The 19,626-nt window shown below is 36.8% G+C and overlaps 2 protein-coding genes across 2 annotated transcripts; both read left to right on the top strand.

The window, feature by feature from the left end:
• LOC124401115 (scavenger receptor cysteine-rich type 1 protein M130-like) lies at positions 1 to 4,341 on the top strand. Its single transcript, XM_046873096.1, has 7 exons — positions 1 to 211; positions 1,406 to 1,705; positions 1,844 to 2,152; positions 3,171 to 3,479; positions 3,667 to 3,966; positions 4,108 to 4,223; positions 4,288 to 4,341. The coding sequence occupies exons 1-7, from the start codon at positions 1 to 3 to the stop codon at positions 4,339 to 4,341; spliced, it is 1,599 nt and encodes a 532-aa protein (XP_046729052.1).
• Positions 4,342 to 4,345: 4 nt separating this feature from the next.
• LOC124401116 (scavenger receptor cysteine-rich type 1 protein M130-like) lies at positions 4,346 to 13,664 on the top strand. Its single transcript, XM_046873097.1, has 15 exons — positions 4,346 to 4,413; positions 4,572 to 4,889; positions 5,020 to 5,334; positions 8,077 to 8,400; positions 8,602 to 8,931; positions 9,077 to 9,373; positions 9,520 to 9,582; positions 9,716 to 10,024; positions 10,237 to 10,287; positions 10,370 to 10,519; positions 10,632 to 10,739; positions 11,975 to 12,037; positions 12,215 to 12,292; positions 12,878 to 13,024; positions 13,298 to 13,664. Exons 2-15 carry the CDS (start codon positions 4,592 to 4,594, stop codon positions 13,330 to 13,332), a joined length of 2,568 nt encoding a protein of 855 aa, XP_046729053.1. The 5' UTR covers positions 4,346 to 4,413; positions 4,572 to 4,591; the 3' UTR covers positions 13,333 to 13,664.
• The last annotated feature ends 5,962 nt before the right edge of the window (positions 13,665 to 19,626 follow it).

Below are 19,626 nucleotides of genomic sequence, written 5' to 3' on the forward strand. Positions count from 1 at the left end.
ATGAAAGCTGCTGCAGTGGTGTGTCGAGAAGTAGGCTGTGGGGAGGCTGTTGATGCACTGGGTGAGGCTTCGTTTGGACAGGGTTCAGGACCAATCTGGATGAGAAACCTGGAGTGTAGTGGATTTGAATCTAGCCTGAAAAAATGTGGGTTAAGTGGGTCATCTGTAGATAAGTGCAATCATAAAGAGGACGCTGGAGTTATCTGCTCAGGTCAGTTGCACTACAGTACATAAAATTTCCAATGAACATAAATCAATTAGTTTTTTTAAATAGATAATTTTTATCAATCTTATTAAAAATATATTTTAATTAAAAAGAAATTGCAATACATCAACATTTCTGATATATAAACCTTTAACAAATAAGCCTAACAAAGCATTGAACTAAATGATATGTTTTTTTTTATGTTTCCACTGCAACAAATTTGGGGTTTCAACAGTTTTAGCATGATTAAAAGTCAATCATTTGACGTTCTCTTTTTATTTTTTATTTTTTTACCTTTCTCAGGTCTCCTCAGGACAAAATCTAAACGTCCTAGCTGGAGAGTTTTGTTAAGACAAGAATGAGCTTTATATTACATATAAATATAAATATAAATTTGTAAGATTTTTTTTTATTATTATTTTTTTTTTATTTGGAACATTGCAGAGTACGGAAGCGCATTGCATTCACAAAGAGAGAAAAAAATCACAGAAAGGATTTCATAATTATGACTTAATATCTCATAATAATGACTTACCAACTCATAATTGTTTAATTATGACTTAATATCTCATAATTATGACTTACTAACTCATAATTATGAATTAGTAAGTCATAATTATGAGATAGTAAGTCATAATTATGAGATCAGGATCTCATAATTATGAGATATTAAGTCATAATTATGAGATAGTAAGTCATAATTATGAGATCCTTTCTGTAATTTTTTTTCTCTCTTTGTAAATGCAATACGCTTCTGTACAATGCGCTTCCGTAGGAGAGCAACATTTAAGAGTTTTTCTTATTTGAAGAAAAAGTCTTAAATTTTGCTGATTTGAAGAAAGTTTTATTCATGAAGTGCAGTGACCACAAAAATATTTATTGGCCACTGTTTATATTAATAACATAGTTATAAATATGTTGTTTTTTATTTATTAATGCTGTTTGTTTATTTAAAAAATGTCTTGCCATTTCTGAATTGGACTATTTCTTCAGTCCTTACAGATTCAGATTAAATTTCTGTCTTTCTTTGATGCTGTGTAGGTAAAATAAATACAGTAATAGGAATATGTGTGTGTGTGTGTGTGTGTGTGTGTGTGTGTGTGTGTGTGTGTGTGTGTGTGTGTGTGTGTGTGTGTATAAAAATTATGAATTTTTTTTGTGACACTTATGTGACTTTGATTAATCGCAATAACATTTTAGAAGTCAGGCTTGTTGGTGGTTCTCGCTGCTCCGGGAGAGTAGAAGTGCTTCATGGGAAGACCTGGTTCTCAGTGTGTAATGCTGATTTTGACAAGCAGGATTTTGAAGTTATGTGTCGGGAGCTGGGCTGTGGGCCTCCTGTAAAGATGCTGGGTGCAGGTGCTGTTCGCAGAGGCAACAGTCAGGTGTGGAGAGAGCAACTTCAGTGCAGAGGCACAGAGTCTCAAATTCATTTTTGTCCAAAATCTACACTTAGACACAGCTGCTCCCATGATAGTGAAGTGGGCCTGGTATGTGCTGGTAAGTCTAATCATAAGTTTATCATGCAATCCATTAAGTTTATATATTCTATTTCCTTTCCAAATCTTTCTCTTGAATTAATTCTGTTGTCCCTATCTCATTTTTTCTTGCTTAATGTATATATTCTCTCCTGCACAGATAGTGTGAGGCTGGTAAATGGTAGCAGTCATTGTGCTGGTAGAGTGGAGGTTCTTCATAGAGGAGAGTGGGGAACGGTGTGTGATGATAACTGGAATATGAAGGCTGCTGCAGTTGTATGTGGAGAACTGGGTTGTGGAGAAGCTGTCGATGCGCTGCATCATTCTCACTTTGGAGCAGGATCAGATTCAATCTGGATGGATGATGTGAGCTGTACAGGATCAGAATCTACGCTAAAGAACTGTGGATCAGCAGAGTTTAGCATAAATGATTGTGATCACATGAAAGATGCTGGAGTCATCTGCTCAGGTATGTAGGTCTTAACTTTAAATTCTAAGGTAAACGTAGAAGAATACTAAATGATTGCTTATTTAGCAGATAGTCCATTTAGTTTTTTTCACTATTTTAACTAAATAAAAAAATGTACGTCAACACTGGGACTGTGAGGACTGGAAACCTCTGGATTAATTTACATGTAATTTATTTACAAAATCTAACCATGGTGAAATATTTTATTTACATTTTTATGCTCATCATTTGCTTGCAAAATGATAAAAAAAAATGTATAAGTATTTTTTATTTGAATTAAATTTTAATTTTCATCATTTGTTTGTAAAATAGTGAAAGGTCTCATTTGTCTAATGCTAATATTTTAGAAGTCAGGCTTGTTGGTGGTTCTCGCTGTTCTGGGAGAGTAGAGGTGCTCCATGGGATGACCTGGTTTAATGTGTGTCATGCTGACTTCACCAAGCAGGACGCAGAGGTTGTGTGTCGGGAGGTGGGCTGTGGGCCTCCTATGGAGGTGCAAAGAACAGCTACCATTGGCGTGAGGGAGGCACAGGAGTTGACAAAGCAATTTCAGTGTAGAGGCAACGAATCTCATATTAATTTTTGTCCCACTACACTCAGTGACAACTGCTCTCAGTCTAATAATGTGGAACTGGCATGTGCTGGTAAGAGCTCAACATTTCAATGACCTTTTATCTATTGTTTAAATCGACTATACTGACCCTGACTTTACTGACCCAAAGAACACCTTTTTGTTCAAATGTATTGTCACTTAACTTATATATATTTATACATTGTTAAAAATGCTATACGAATAAAAAATAAATTCAATTCAATTTATTGAGCCTTAAACATTGCTTAAAGGTGCATCATATCAAATGCAGTGACCACAAAAATATTTAATGGCCATTGTTTATATTTATAACAATTATAAATATGTTGAGTTTTATTGTTTGGACCATATTGTTGTATATGTTGGGTGCATATACAGTACTTCTATTTATGAGGTTTCTTTTTCTTTTTTTTTTCTCCTATTCAGAGAGTTTGAAGCTGGTTGATGGTGGAAGTCGGTGTGCTGGTAGGGTAGAGGTTTTTTATAGAGGACAGTGGGGAACAGTGTGTGATGATGGCTGGAATATGAAAGCTGCTGCAGTGGTGTGTAAAGAGCTGGGCTGCAGTGAGGCAATAGATGCACTAAGTGATGCCCACTTTGGACTGGGAACCGGACCAGTCTGGATGGTTGTTGGGGACTGTAGTGGGGATGAGGAAACACTAAAAAGCTGTTTATCAGGAGAGTGGGGTACAGATTACTGTAGCCATAAAGATGATGCTGGGGTTGTATGCTCAGGTAAAATAAATTCTACTTTATCTGTAAATTGTTTTGACTAGAGTTCACATTGACTCATATTACCCAGTAATCCCATCATGCATTCCCATCATTCATTTTAGTATGTGCTAACATTTTTATAATTCAAATATTCCCTAGAAATTACCAGTTTATTCATAGTTACATTTTTCCAATGGTGACATTTCAGGAGTCAGGCTTGTTGGTGTTTCGCATTGCTCTGGGAGAATAGAGGTGCTTAATGGGAAGACTTGGGCTACAGTGTGTAACGATGACTTCAGCCAGCAAGATGCAGAGGTTGTATGTCGAGAGGTGAACTGTGGGCCTCCTATAAAGGTGCAAAGAGGAGATGCGTTTGGCAGAGGTGTGGGGATTGTGTGGAAAAAGAAGCTTCAGTGTAGAGGCACAGAGTCTCACATTCATTTTTGTCCCACATCTCCGCTTGAACACAACTGCTCCCATTCTAATGATGTAGAACTGGAGTGTGCAGGTAAGATCTGCATCTTAAATAATCTAGTGTTACTTTTCTTGGCTAGCTTGCACTTCCATTTGCAAGTAGGCATGAAAGTAAAAATGCAAAACATATGCATGACTATGATCTTGTTCTTTTATTTGTTTTTTTTTTGTATAGCTGGAGTAAGACTGGTGGACGGTGGCAGTCGTTGTGCAGGAAGATTAGAGATCTTGCATAGAGGACGCTGGGGAGCAGTGTGTGAGGTTAACCGGAATATGAGAGTTGCTGAAGTGGTGTGTAGAGAATTAGGCTGTGGGGAAGCTGTAGACTCACTCTTGGATGCCCACTTTGGTTCAGGATCAGGGCCTATCTGGGAAGATATATACTGTACAGGATCAGAGTCTACCCTGAAGAATTGTGGGTCATTTAGGTCAGGTGGAAGTAACTGTCATCATGGTAGAGACTTTGCGGTAATCTGTTCAGGTGAGCTCTGTTTAATCTTAGTCTACTTTCAAAAATATTTTACAGAAATTTCACATATTATAAACTAAATTTTGCATAATTTGTATATTTGTATACCTTGTAGAAATAACCAATAAATGCTACATGTACAGTGATAATTAAAAAAATTATACACACAGGCCACAGAAAACCCAGACTTATGGATGGCCCACATGTGTGTGCTGGGAGAATAGAGGTGCTTTATGGAAATACATGGGCAGCAGTGTGTGATGCTGAATTTAACCAGAAGAATGCAGAGGTTGTGTGTCGGGAGTTGGGCTGTGGGCTTCCTGTAAAGGTGTTGGGGGCATCTGCTTTCGGCAATGGAAAAGGCCAGGTGTGGACAAAGGAGCTTCATTGCAGAGGCAATGAAACCCAGATTTATTTCTGCCAAGGATCGTTTACACTTGAACACAATTGCTCCCTTGAAATGAAAGATGCAGGATTAATTTGTTCAGGTTAAGTATCAATTTATAACATCTATTCAGATATATATTTGCCCATCAAAACTCTCAGTGATAAATGGACGACTGTTTTTTTTTTTTACGGTATGTTTATTATTTAATAAGCTCTAAAGTGCTTGTCCAGGTTATACAGATGCACGGCTGGTGAATGGCAAGGACTCCTGTTCTGGTCGAGTTGAGCTCAACTACCTCAGTGAATGGGGAACCGTTTGTGCTGTAAACTGGAATTTACGAGCTGCCAATGTCCTCTGTGGACAGCTGAATTGTGGAAGTGCCGTGGCTGTACTGGAATCTGACTGGTTTGGAGCAGGGAATCGCCAAATCTGGGGCGACATGTTTTATTGCCAAGGGAATGAGACACACTTGTCACAATGTCCCATATCTTCATGGAGTCGTGTTGCCTGCTCACATGAACAAGATGCTGGAGTCATTTGTAATGGTGAGCTAATGTTAAGTTAATGATTTTATCCCCCTAGCATAATAGAAACACCATGCAATCACCCAGCTAATCAGGTGGCCAACAACATTTCATAAACTAATATAGATACATTGTAAGTGCTTTACTTAATGTAACATCACACTGGGGAAAAATTACAATCTCAGTGACTTTGAACCTGTCACGGTTACAGTGAAAAAAGTCATCAGATCTTTTTTTTTTTTTTTTTTTTACCCCATTTCTAACTGTCTTGTTTTGATGAGCCTGATACAGCATGAAAACCTGCTGTCCTGGTCACAGTTGCGCCAGCAAGACTTGTACCAACATTTTTGTCCTCTTTTGAACTCTAATATGTCTCCCATTATGTTGTGTGGATTGCAGTATCTTATGTACAGCTTTGCTATTGCTTGGTAAGGACTGTGTGATCACTGAAAACCCTGTACAATAGGCATCCTGTTTGAGGCCAGTCTGATCATTTTCCACTAAACTTTTTTGCACCATCTCTTGAGAATAGTGTGTGTTGTTGTTTCTGAAATACTAAAACCAGCAAATAACACAACATTCTGATATTTGGTGATTTGTAACAATAAGGCCAAATTTTTCAGGTTTTTGTACACTAGTCTTAGTGATTTCAGTACAAAATATTTAACCCAGTGAGCCACCCACAATGACGGTACCCAACTGCAGCGCTATACTACTTTATCTTTTTTTGTAAATATACTTGAAAGTGTATTCATATACTGAGAGATTGAGGAGCTCAAGAACTGGCTTAAGAAGCCAGATAAATCACAAAGACATGCCCAGGAAGACTGCCAGAGATTACTGGTTAAGAATGGTGCACACTAGCATACACCATTGTTTAATCAAGGCTGAGCAGTGAGTGGCGAGCCCTCTTTAAATAGACACAGGCGCATGTGGAGCTGATTGCCGCTGATTGTAATTAAGACTGTGCCCTCCGGCTCCCCTCTGGTAGCAGTAGCCAGTTTGGCTAGGTTTCTGGTTACTCTCTGCTTCCCTCTAGTTACAGTAGTAATGCAAAATCGGATCATTTGAATCTTGTTTATCAATATGAACAAATCCTTTTTTTTTTCATTTTGATAATTTCATTCCTTTTATCAGAAATAAAATAAAATGTTACATTTTTAATAAGCAGATCCCCCAACAAGTCTACATACGCAAACTTTTGACTTTGGACCTCCTGGAGTGTTTAAAGGCTCTGGCATGGAGAAGCTGGTGCTGGATCTGTGATGATCACAAATGTTGAGCTCAGTAGCTCCTAGTTTTATAATCATAAAGACTGTAGAAGACTGTAGAAAGAACATTACTTTAACCTTATACTCCGGTACTCATGTTAGTTCTTACTCTCCGGTGTTCTGTATTGTTGAAAAATTTATGATCAAACTCTTGATGTTACCCAAATGAAATTGGAATTAAATCTGGTTCCTCTCAAGGTTTCTTCCTCATAACATCTAACAGAGTTTTTCCTTGTCACAGTTGCCATGGCTGCTCATCAGGGATAAATGCACACCATTCACCTTGACTGTTGATTTCTGTAAATCTGCTTTGAGACAATGTCTGTTGTGAAAAGCGCTATAGAAATAAACTTGACTTGACTTGACGAACTTTGACAATAGTTCCAATAATGAAAATATGACAATGCAACTAAGGACAAAAATATGAGTTCTTTTGTCATGTCACGTGACTCCCATAATAATTGAAACAGGATTCGGACCAAAAAACCCTGGTCTATTGCATTGGCAGCGTCCATGGAGTTACATGACGCAACTGCAACCAGAGGACTCATTAGAACTACTCAATTCTGTTTCCTGTACATAACCTGTGGAGATTTTGCGATGCTTTGCTCATGCACGTCCAGTAGAAAATGAACGAACCACTCTTTGAGTAACAATGGGCGGATGGATCCTAAAGTATCAATATTTTCGATACTGTCATTGTATCTAAAGGATCATTTCTCAAAAAGAAGTATCAATTCTATTCAGGTTTTTTTTTTTTACACAAGCGAGTTTAGAATATTTTAATAATATTAATACACCATATAGTATATGATATAGATATAGATATTCCTATTTAAGTATTATAACTCCAGTTAACACTAATGAAGCCTCATGTGGCATGTCAAAAACACTGTGGCAATACCCCAAATATGACAAAGCATTTAAAAGCAAAACACCCTATAGAGCATGACTGAGTACAGCTGAGGAGAGCAGAGGAGGTCACACAAACATGACCCCCATCTTCTGGCTTGATTCAGAGTTCAGAATTACAGTATTTGAGGTGGAGCAGAATATTACATTGCATATGTGTATAAATATTTGAACCGGACACAGTAAGATTTTTATTAAAACATTTTATACATATTTCGTAGACGTATTGGTACCGTTATCAATATAAGTGATAACTGTCTTGAAAGTACTTGGTATCGGATCCAAAAGAAAATTATTCGTATCGCCAATCCCTATCTTTGAGACTGCTCGTTCTTCTGAGTCACATTAAAGACTCGTTTAAAATGAACGACTATTACAGGAAATGTTAATTAAACTCTAAACCTGTATCTGTTTGATTTTGTGCATTGTACTGCTACCACATTACCAGCTCGTTGGATAATTGTGTTAATAAGCAAGTGTACAGGCATTCCTAATAAAGTGTTTGGTGAGACATACGTGCAGGTCGTATAGAAGTATTCAGTCATATAGAAGTATTCTGAGTTTTATTTTTCTCCTTGAGGTTCATCATTGGCATTTCATGAAGGACATGTGCAGTTGTCTGGAGAGAGTGAATGTCATGGGGAGGTGGAAGTTTACTTCATGGAGGACTGGAGGAGAGTTCTCCTGCACTCTTGGGGACTGGCTGAGGCATCTGTGGTGTGCAGACAACTGGGATGTGGCTCTGTGCTAAGCTATAATTCATCTATGACTAAAGCCGAACATAGCCACATGTGTGCAGTAGGTTTTAGTTGCTCTGGAAGTGAAGCACATCTGAGAAACTGCCATAGGGCACACCAGGTGGTCAACTGCAGCTCAAAAGATCTGTTGTCAATTACCTGCTCTGGTAAGAACACAAACACCTTAAATATAAAATTGTATTTACTGTATGTATGTTTATCTCAGAGAAACCATATTGTAAAACACTTGTATGTTATACTATGTAATGATGATATGATAATAATTTAGTTAAACACACTTACTTCATTGGCTAAACTTTTTTGAAAAGAACTTTAAGTCTTGTAATTGTTTTTGTATTTGTTTGTAGGTGTTTTTAACCAAGCACACAGCTCAATCAGACTGGTGGGTTCTGGGGGAGATTGTGCAGGAAGGCTTGAGGTTTTTTACAATGGCTCATGGGGGACAGTGCGCCATGACTTGTGGGATATTGAGGATGCACATGTGGTATGCAGACAGATGCAGTGTGGTGTAGCACTCAGCAATCATGTTCTGTCCTGGTTTGGTCCTGGATCTGGACCTATACGGCTAAATCAGGTGGAGTGCAGGGGAGATGAGATATCTCTGTGGAATTGCAGATTCCAATTTTCTGAAGAGGATGAAAATGGACACCAAGAAGATGTAGGAGTTGTGTGCTCAGGTACAGTTTTATCATTTTGCTGTTCTTCAGTTTATCTGTTGCTTATCACAATTTAGGGTGGAGACACTTTCAGATGGTCACATTGACTGCCAATGTGTTTTTAAATTGCATGTATTTGCATTAGTTTTTATCCTTTCCCCACCAGACTTCAAGGAAATCAGACTTACTGAAGGCTGTAAGGGGAATCTGGAGGTTTTTTACAATGGAACTTGGGGTAATGTGTGTGAAAATGCGATAGATAAAGAAACAGCGAGTTTAATCTGTCGAGAGCTTAATTGTGGAAGAACTGGCAAAGAGTACTTATCCAAAAGCAGGCTAAAATCTGCTCCTAATTGGCTGGATGGTCTGAAATGTAGGAAGCATGATGCCACTCTATGGCACTGTCAATCTTCCCCATGGAGAAATAACAAGTGTGGTCATGTGGCTCATATTACATGCACAGGTTGGTAGATCTCTCTCTATTAACACAGTTAAAATGTTATCTTTCAGTTTGTTTAGTTAAGCTTCACAGAGAAAAGATCTATGCTACATTTTCAATAGTAGGGAGACAGTGGAATTTGAAATAAAGACATTGTACCATTCTGACAGATGTTAAAGAGCATCAAGGCCATCTGAGTGACTTTTCATCTTCCTGCAAGAAACAATGCTCAAGTAAGGATGCTTGCAAAATATTATGTTCTGTGTTTGATCATTCAAAATAGGTTCAAAGTTGCATTCCTCTTATCAATGCTTACTTAGACTAGGAGCTATGTCTTCTCATGTGGAACGTGTGTAATATGTGTAGAGCATCTGCCGCTCAGGCTGAGGAATGGAGCAGGAGACTGTTCTGGAAGGCTTGAGCTGTATTATAATGATACATGGGGAACCATTTGTAGTGATCAGTGGGACATCAAGGATGCTCAGGTGGTCTGCAGACAGCTTGGCTGTGGTCAGGCAGTGAGCGCTGACAGGAGCACTGGTAAAGGGGATAAAATGATCTGGATGAACAGAGTGAACTGCAGAGGGAATGAGATTCATCTGTGGGACTGTCTTTATTCCCTGAAGAATCACACCGACTGTCTCCACAAACAGGATGCTGGAGTCACCTGTAAAGGTCTTTTATGTTCTCATTCAATTTTGATTGATTTTTTGATTATTACGTATGCATGTGTGCAAATATATGCATGTGTGTATAAAGTAAGCAACTGAAAATTTAATAAAGATCTGTGAAAAATGTTAAGTTAAGTTTGCCCTATGGGACATTTATACTCAATTGTATCAGTTGATTGGTAAATGAAGATTGGAATTTTCTTGTTACCTCTCCAGACATGCCCATGACTCCTGACACATTTGTAACTACAACTACCCCCAAAATAGGTAAAATCTTTGTCTTTCAATCAGTTTGTTGAATGTTTAATTCATTGTTTTATAGAGTGTCTTCTATGTTCAACCCCCTTAGGTCAAGGAGATACGACACATATTGCACAACCTCCATTAGCAGATACATTTATTATTCCTAATGTGGTTGCATTTGTGCTAGGAATAATACTTTTCATAGCCTTGCTGCTTCTGGTTGTTCAGTTTTACCAAATCAGAGAGCTCAGAAAAGGTAGGAGATATATAGAACTCTTTAATACATTCTCTACTTAAAGCATCAAGATGTTCTTTGTCTGCGTTCCTGTATTTGACTAAACTCGGTATGTATTTGTTTTTGCTTCCAGTTCTCTCAAAAAGGAGGCATAAGTCAGTGTCTGAACCAGAGTATGCTGAGATCAATCTTCATTCTTCAAGATTCATAAGTACAAGACCCACTAGCTCACCTCAGATTGGTAGGTGATGTGTGGTGTGGTTGGTTCAACATAAGCCAAATGTATTGTTTAATTCAATGTATGAAACTTTACATATTCACTAACAAAACTCATTCTCATACGTTTCCTTTTAAATAATGGTATTAGGATCAGATTTCATTCACACATTCCTTCAATATTTTAAATAGTTTTAGATTAGATTAGTTTTAGAATAGTTTATATATCAAATAGTTTAGTTTCAGTTTCACTCTTACATTGTGTTCTTTCTCTGATTCACTCAAACACATGCCATCTCTCCACTTCCAGGTCTTTTAAAGCAAAATTTTAACCTGAAGGAGACAAAGGATAACAATCTGTACTGAACTGTTTTAGAAAAAAATCATAAAAGTAAAATAGGTGACATTGTTTGCTGAGCATATGGGCATATGTCTTGCATAGCGTTCTTAAACATAATTTTTTGAATGTATTTCTATATTTGGAACTGTGTATATTTATGTATTAAGTGGAGAGCTGAACAGAATGTGGAAAAGAGAAAAAGAAGCAGAACAAATTAGGGAGTGTAAGAAATTATGTATTATACAGTGGTGTAAAAAAAGGTATTGGCCCCTGATTCCTGATTTCTTTTTTCATGTTTGTTACACTTTAATGTTTTAGATCATCAAACTAATTTAAATATTAGTAAAAGATAACACGAGTGAACACAACATGCAGTTTTTAAATTAAGTTTTTATTATTGTGAGAAAACAAAATCCAAAACTACATGGCCCTGTGTGAAAAAGTGTTTTCACCCCCTGTTAAAACTGTGGTTTATCACACCTGAGTTGAATTTCTCTCGCCACACCCAGGCCTGATTACTGCCACACCTGTTCACCATCAAGATCTCTTAAATAGGACCTGCCTGACAAAGTGAAGTAGACCAAAAGATCCTCAAAAACTAGACATCATGCCGAGATCTAAAGAAATTCAGAAACAAACGAGAAAGAAAGAAAGAAATTGTGATCTATCAGTCTGGAAAAGGTTATAAAGCCATTGTCAAAGCTTAGGGACTCCAGAAAAACCACAGTGAGACAACACTTTTTCACACCACTGTATATTAATGCATTTCACTGACTGGCCTATCAAATGCTTAACAATACACACATAAAATATGTCATGTCTCATAATGCACTTTAAATCCAGTTTCATATAAAAATCACACTCCTGCTCAGTTATTATTAATCAACAACATTTATGCATTTCCTGCATTGCATTACCAGGAAGCCTCATCATTGAAACACAGAATTCTGGATATGAGTATGTGGATGATGCACTGCTCTCAGGTAAAAGGGCCAGAAATATTTAAAGTGCAATTAAAAGTAAATGGTTTACATCACTACTATAATATGAGATATTATTTTATAATCAGAATGATGTTCAAATTATTTCTTGCCTTTACTTCAAATTAGGATGTAAGAATTTAGTTTTTGTAAAAAATTAATTGCTTGTATTTTCTTTAGGTGATGGATCAAGAGTCGATTCACTCGAGAGCTATGATGATGCCATCCCTTCTGGACTGATTTTACATGACACAGATGGTGTGGTTTATAAATAAATATATGTTTCTTTTTGATTATGATGTTTTATTGGAAAATAATGAACTATCAGGTTATTGTTATCAATCCATAGCTGATTATTTTCTTTTAGCAGCGTGTCCTGAACGGTTTATGCCTTTTATACAACAATTTGTAAAATAAAAAAAAAACACGAATGCATTATGTATTTATATATACAGTGAGGAAAATAAGTATTTGAACACCCTGCTATTTTGCAAGTTCTCCCACTTAGAAATCATGGAGGGGTCTGAAATTGTCATCGGAGGTGCATGTCCACTGTGAGAGATATATATATATATATATATATATATATATATATATATATATATATATATATATATATATATATATATATATATATATATATATATATATATATATATATATATATATATATATATATATATATATATATATATATGAATTAGATAAAAGGGATGGATATGTGTAGGACAGATATTGGCAGAAGTACAGATTAAAGTGATCAGTGCGATTGTCATTAAATGTCCATGTTCTATTATAAAAGTGTACAGAATTCTCCACAGGTTTTGTCTTTTTTCATTACAGAGGACTATAATGATGCTCTTTCTACTGGAATAATCCAAAATATTCCATATGCGAGTGAATTCATAAATTCCAATCTCACTGAAGTACCCAGATTGGAGGAGTATGATGATGTCATCACTGCTGGTCAAGATGTAGAAGATGAAGAAGGTTAGTGGCTCATTGTATACAGCTACCACACATGTAACACACTAAAAGAAAGTACAGTATTGGTTTTTATAATAAATGATTTTCTTTCAAAGATACAGAAGCTAAAAGTTACAGAAGATAGAAAAGTAAATGCTAAAAAAAAATAATAATAATAAAAAATGGATTTCTGAATGATAAGTAGACTCGTTTTGCTGTTCTTTTACCAGCTATTCAAATACATTTACCTTTTAGAAATATACTCTAACATTTTGTTTTGTTTTAACATTTCTCCAGATTATGATGATGTGGAAGAGTTTCAGAAGGACTGATGAACGCCAGCAAATGGATTTACTCAAGAGATTATACTGATAAATCAATAATAAGAATAATTAGAATAATAAGAACAATAAGAATAATAACATGATCATATCAACAAAAGAAAACAACAATGAAAAACTGCTGTATGGTTTAATGATGATTGCTGTGCCAGACATGCCACTACAAAATCCCGGGTGCTCTTTGACCGTAACGGCCATAGCACATGATTTACAGTCACAGTATTGAATATGTATAATATAGTGTGTATAATTAAATAGAAAATAATTTCTTTTTTATGTTTTATTTCTGTAACGCATATACACATTTTAACCACTAGATGGAACTCCACAACTAGCTCTGATCAAGGTTCTTGTTAAAGCTGTATCAATAATAATGTAATATTTATATTCCTTTCTCATAACTTTATTTTACTGACCTTATACAAAGGTTTAGCAATTAAACATTTAAAATTATTCCAATTTTAATTTTCCTTGTCTCAAATGTCACAGGTTTCAACTGCAACGACTGACAATACTTGAAATTAACAGTTTGACCAAAAGTGCATATTAATCTGTTACAAGTTAAAATTATTTTGTATTTAAGGAATGCAGATTATTAAATGATCAAATGTTTTATTTCTCTAAAACATCAAAGGCATTTTTAAACTTCATTTGGGATCAAACAAAAGGTTCTGTTATATTGTTTCTTTATAGAAAGCCTCCACTTTTGCCTGACCACCAGTTGATACATGCACTGACCCATATTTCAGCTATTCACCTAGGCACTATTGTTAAGCATAACTGTCACATCTTTATCACGTCTTTTATTTCTAACTAGGTCCAACAGTGCCAAAGTACCTCTGAAAATATTCAAATCAATAACTGTTCACATGCATATTATCTGCAGTGTTTCTTCAGTCTGCAGTAGCAATCAAGGAATCACATTGGTGATTGATGCTGGTGTTTTCTGCCGTCTGGTCGCTGTGGGAACAAACATGCACCTATTACATGCTTACAGAGACGGCTGCTGCTGATGGGTGTTTCCATAGAGACTGCAGGAGGCCAAGGACACCATAAGCAACCCCCATATCTCTTCACATCGCCAAATGTGCCATTCCTTTCTATTGTTTTGTCTCAGACTTCAAGTGGAAGAATTCACTGATGATTTGCAAGAATAAGTATTAGAGTGTTATATTATATTAAAAACAAGTAATGATACATATCTGTATTCTCACACTGACATAATTATAATGAGAGAAGTTGCAGATTAATGAAGATTAATTCTAAATGGATTTTCTAGGGAAAAATAAGTATTGTTAATTTACAATATACAGTACATAAATGGTGTTTGCTACTTTTGAAGTAATCTTTTAATCTGTAGCTATATAAAGAAGCTTTGTGCAAGGAATCTCCAGTATCAGGATCTTGTAATAGTCAATAAGTTTTCCACTATGGGAAATTTCTCAAAACATGGGACTTTGCACATTATGTCTCTGTAATATGACAATCTAGTGTTTTTTTTTTCTTTCTTTTTTAATCTTTTTTAAATTCCAATGAGAGAAAAAATACTGTGAATGATATGATGATTGCTGCAACAAAAGACATAACTGGAAGTAATTGTTTAACAACAATAGATACAATGTTACAACAAATACAGCATGTCTTTCTTTAACTAATAAAAAATTTAAATATACACGTATTCAACTTTAGGCTAATTTGCAATAGACTGCATCACATTCCCTCATGGTTGATTATTATTATTTTTCCCCTTCAGTGTTTTATTCCTTACTTATTTATTATTAAGAAACTCATTCATGCTAGTCCCCTTTCTGAGAGTTGTCACACTCACATTCAAGTTCCCTTTACTCTAAGATGAATTGTTCATGTTTGCCTGCTGTGCTGTTGGGCTTATCTCCACTGCTTACCAAATTGAGCAGGGACCTGCATAAAACCAAGGGTATAAAATCCTTAAGCCTGAACAACAGGGCATCAGTCTATCCAAATCCACCACCATGCTCATATTTGGACTTTTGTAGCCATTTATAGCAGGCTAACTGCAAATTTAACAGACAAAAATCAGAAAGTGTCTGTGTCTGTTATTAGACATCAGTCATAGAACTGTGACTTTCAAAAAATCAAGCAAGTAAGCAGTGCAACTGTTTTATATTTATATTTGATCAATTAATTATAAAAAAATATATATATTTGGTCATACGCTGTTTTTTACAATATAAACTGAAACTTGAGTGAGGTTAAATAAAGTGACATAAACACATCATTTTGTTATGGTACCTAACTGCAGCCACCCACTGACTTGGAGCACACACATCTTCAGTCAGTGACTCACTCGTGGAGAGTGGGCGTCCAGCAGCCCATTCATAGAAACACTCTTTAACACTCTAAAAGAAATACGATTTATTGCAAAACTAAGGACTCAAAAAATGTTAAAGGTTGTACTCATAAAGCCAACATATAGAATTATTATAATTGCTATTATTATTAATAATAACAATAATAATGATATTAATAATACAATAATAATAATATTATTATTGTTAGAAGTAGTAGTATTAGTATTGCTGTGGTTACTATTACTACTACAAAAATAAATTAAACTCTTCTTCTTCTTCTTTTTTCGGCTTCTTTCGGATTAGGGGTCGCCACAGTAGGTCATCTGTCCCCATATCCCCTGTCCTCTACATCTGCCCCTTTCAAACTAACTACCTGAATGTCTCCCCTCACCACATCCATAAACCGCCTCCTTGGTCTTCCTCTTTTCCTCCTTCCTGGCGGCTCCATCCTCAGCATTCTCCTACCGATATACCCCATGTCTCTCCTCTGAACATGTCCAAACCATCTCAATCTTGCCTCCCTGCCTTGTCTCCAAAAGTCCTACATGCACTGTCCCTCTAATATACTCATTCCTAATCCTGTCCACCGAAAACAAAAACCTCAACATCTTCAGCTCTGCTACCTTCAGCTCCACCTCCTGTCTTTTAGTCAATGCCACAGTCTGTAAACCATACAACATTGCAGGTCTCACCACAGTCCTATAAACTTTCCTTTTCACTCTTTCAGATACTCTTTATCACAAATCACTCCTGACACTCTTCTCCACCCACTCTTGCCTGCACTTTTTCTTCACTTCTCTAACACACTCTCCATTACTTTGCACTGTTCACCCCAGGTACCTAAACTCATCTACCTTCTCCACCTCTTCTCCCTGCAACTGCACCACTCCACTGCCCTCCCTCTCATTCACACACATGTACTCTGTCTTACTCCTACTGACTTTCATTCCCCCTCTCTCCAGCACGTACCTCCAGCTCTTCAGGCTTTTCTCCACCTGCTCCCTACTTTTACTACAAATCACAATATCATACGCAAACATCATAGTCCATGGAGACTCCTGTCTGACCTCGTCCGTCAACCTCTCCATCACCACTGCAAACAGGAAAGGGCTCATTGCCGATCCTTGATGCAGTCCAACCTCCAACTTGAACAAGTCTGTCGTGCCTACTGCACACTTCACTGCTGTCATACTGTCCTCATACATGTCCTGCACCACCCTCACATACTTCTCTGACACACCTGACTTCCTCATACAATAACACAGCTATCAACTCCTCTCTCATTCTGTCGTATGCTTTCTCTAAATCCACAAACACACAATGCAACTCCTTCTGACCTTCTCTATACTTCTCCATCAATATTTTCAAAGCAAATAATGCATCTGTGGTGCTCTTCCTCAGCATTAAACCATACTGTTGCTCACAGATGGTCACCTCTTTTCTCAGCCTGGCTTCCACTATTCTTTCCCATAACTTCATGGTGTGACTAATCAACTTAATTCCCCTGTAGTTACTGCAGTTCTGCACATCTCCCTTATTCACAAAGATTGGTACCAGCACACTCCTTCTCCATTCCTCAGGCATCTTCTTACCTTCCAAAATCTTGTTGAACAACCTGCTTAAAACTCCACTGCCATCTCTCCCAAACATCTCTACGCTTCTACTGGTATGTCATTTGGTCCAACCGACTTTCAACTATTCATCCTCTTAATCGCTGCTCTCACTTCCTCCTTACTAATCCTATCCATTTCCTGCTTCACCATCTCCACATCATCCAACCTAGTCTCTCTCTCATTTTCCTCGAATATCAGCTACTCAAAATATTCCCTCCATCTTCTCAACATAATCTCCTCACTAGTCAACACATTTTCATCTTAATCATTTATTGCTCTAACTTGTAGCACATCTTTCCCAGCTCGTTCCCTTTGCCTGACCAATTGGTACAAATCCTTTTCTCCTTCCTTAATGTCCAACTTCTCATACAGCTCCTCATATGCCTTTTCCTTCGCATTCGCCACATCCCGCTTCACCTGCTGCCGCATCTCCTTGTAAAACAAGTTAATCTCTCCACAGCATGAAAAAATTCAGTGTTACAAAGACCAAAGGGAAAACAAATTATATTTGACACTTTATACACAACCATGTGGTGTAACTTTGGAGCATGTATTTGAATCGGTAGGGACTGTATAAAATATATATTAGTTCTGACTAACAACACCACAGTGCTATATTATATGAACACAGTAGTATTTTACATCAACCACCAAGGGGCTTTGGAAATAGGCAGGTGTTTGTCTTCTGTCCTTAAGGCTTTGTAGCTACCAGCAGGTTCACTGATTCGCATAAGTATTAAGTACCCCCCACCCCCACCCCATCTAACAATTGAGCAAGTTTATTGTGAAACAAACATCAATCAAGCAACAAAGTATACATTTGTTGTAAAGAGGTTCACTATTGGGGATTAGTACCAAGCTAGAGCTACATTTGGCTAGAATTACAGTTGAGAAAATGCTGATTTACAGCGCCTTAGAATAGAGCCTACATAAATGCTTATCAGAGTTCAAGTGGTAGACATATTTTTTAACATGCACCGTTCAGAGAATATTGCATGAGTCAAGCCTTCATGGGCAAATTGCAGCAAAGAAACCATTACTTTAGAAGAACAACAAGCAGGAGAAAGGCGAAGAAACACAAGCAATGGGCATTCGATCAGTGGAATTCAGTCCTTTAAATCCTCCAGCTCTAAATGCCTCTAAATTTAAGATTTTTAATCTTAAAGAACCTACCTGCTCTGTCTTTGTTACAAAGGTTGAACAGATGGTTCCTGAATTTGTGGTTCCCACTGTAAAACATGGAGGAGGTGTGATGGTGTGGGGGTGCTTTGCTGATAAAACTGAGGGCAGACTTATCCATCGTACAGTCGCTACCACAGCATTTCGCAGTAAAATGTCATCCCAAATTGGGGTTTCCTCAATTTGTTTTCTAACAGGACAGTGACCCAAAACACACCGCTAGGTTACAGTATGTGAGAGCTATTTGTCCAAGAAGGAGATTCATCAAATGATCTGGTCTTCGCAATCACCTAATCTAAATCCAATTCAGATGGTTTGAGGGTAAAGTGGGGCAGCCAACAGCAGTACTCAACACCCCTAGGAACTTTTTGTAGGTTTTTGGGAAACCATTTTTCCTCATGAATCTGTTGAGAGAATGCCATGAGTATCCAAAGCTTTCATCAAAGCTAAACGTAGCTACATTGGACAATCTAAAATATAAAACATTTCAGGGTTGTATAATACTTTTTTGTTAACTCCATAATTCCATACATGTTATTTCATAGTTTGACTGTCTTTAGTATTATTGTACAATGTTGAAAAAATTAAAATAAAGAAAATTCTAAAAAAGAAGGCATGTCCAAACTTTTGACTTGCAATGTGTTTAATAGTTTAGATTGACCAGTGGGTATGCATTTGTATTCTTTCCTGTCACTTTTAGAGCATTTACTGTGATCATGTTGCTCTTTCCCCAAAACTTATTTAGTATTGTGTTTGTCTCCACCCAGATGAAACCAGGTTCAAGCTGGATTTGGTCCCTGTGGTCAAGCTTTCACATTTTCCCTCATCTCTGGGGTTTTCTGGCATTCCATCTACATCATTTATTACAATTGCCTGGTGTCTTAGTGTGTTAGAGCACTCACCATTACAATCCTGAGACTTTGGTTTTCACAATTTCATTGTGCAGACTTTCTTTGGAGTTTAATCTTTTGGCCACTCTGCACCAGAGGGTTGTTAAGATGCTCATCCTGATTCCAGGGCATCTTGAAAAATATGTACATAATAAAAAAGGTAAGTTTCATCCTTTCCATTGTATTTATGAAATCATGGCCAAGCTGCATTGATCCAGACTGAAAATATAATAAATTAATAATTACACGGTCTAACCAAACATTTGATTTTTA

Source organism: Silurus meridionalis, chromosome 18 (genome assembly GCF_014805685.1).
Source record: "Silurus meridionalis isolate SWU-2019-XX chromosome 18, ASM1480568v1, whole genome shotgun sequence".
Classification (NCBI taxonomy): Eukaryota; Metazoa; Chordata; class Actinopteri; order Siluriformes; family Siluridae; genus Silurus; species Silurus meridionalis.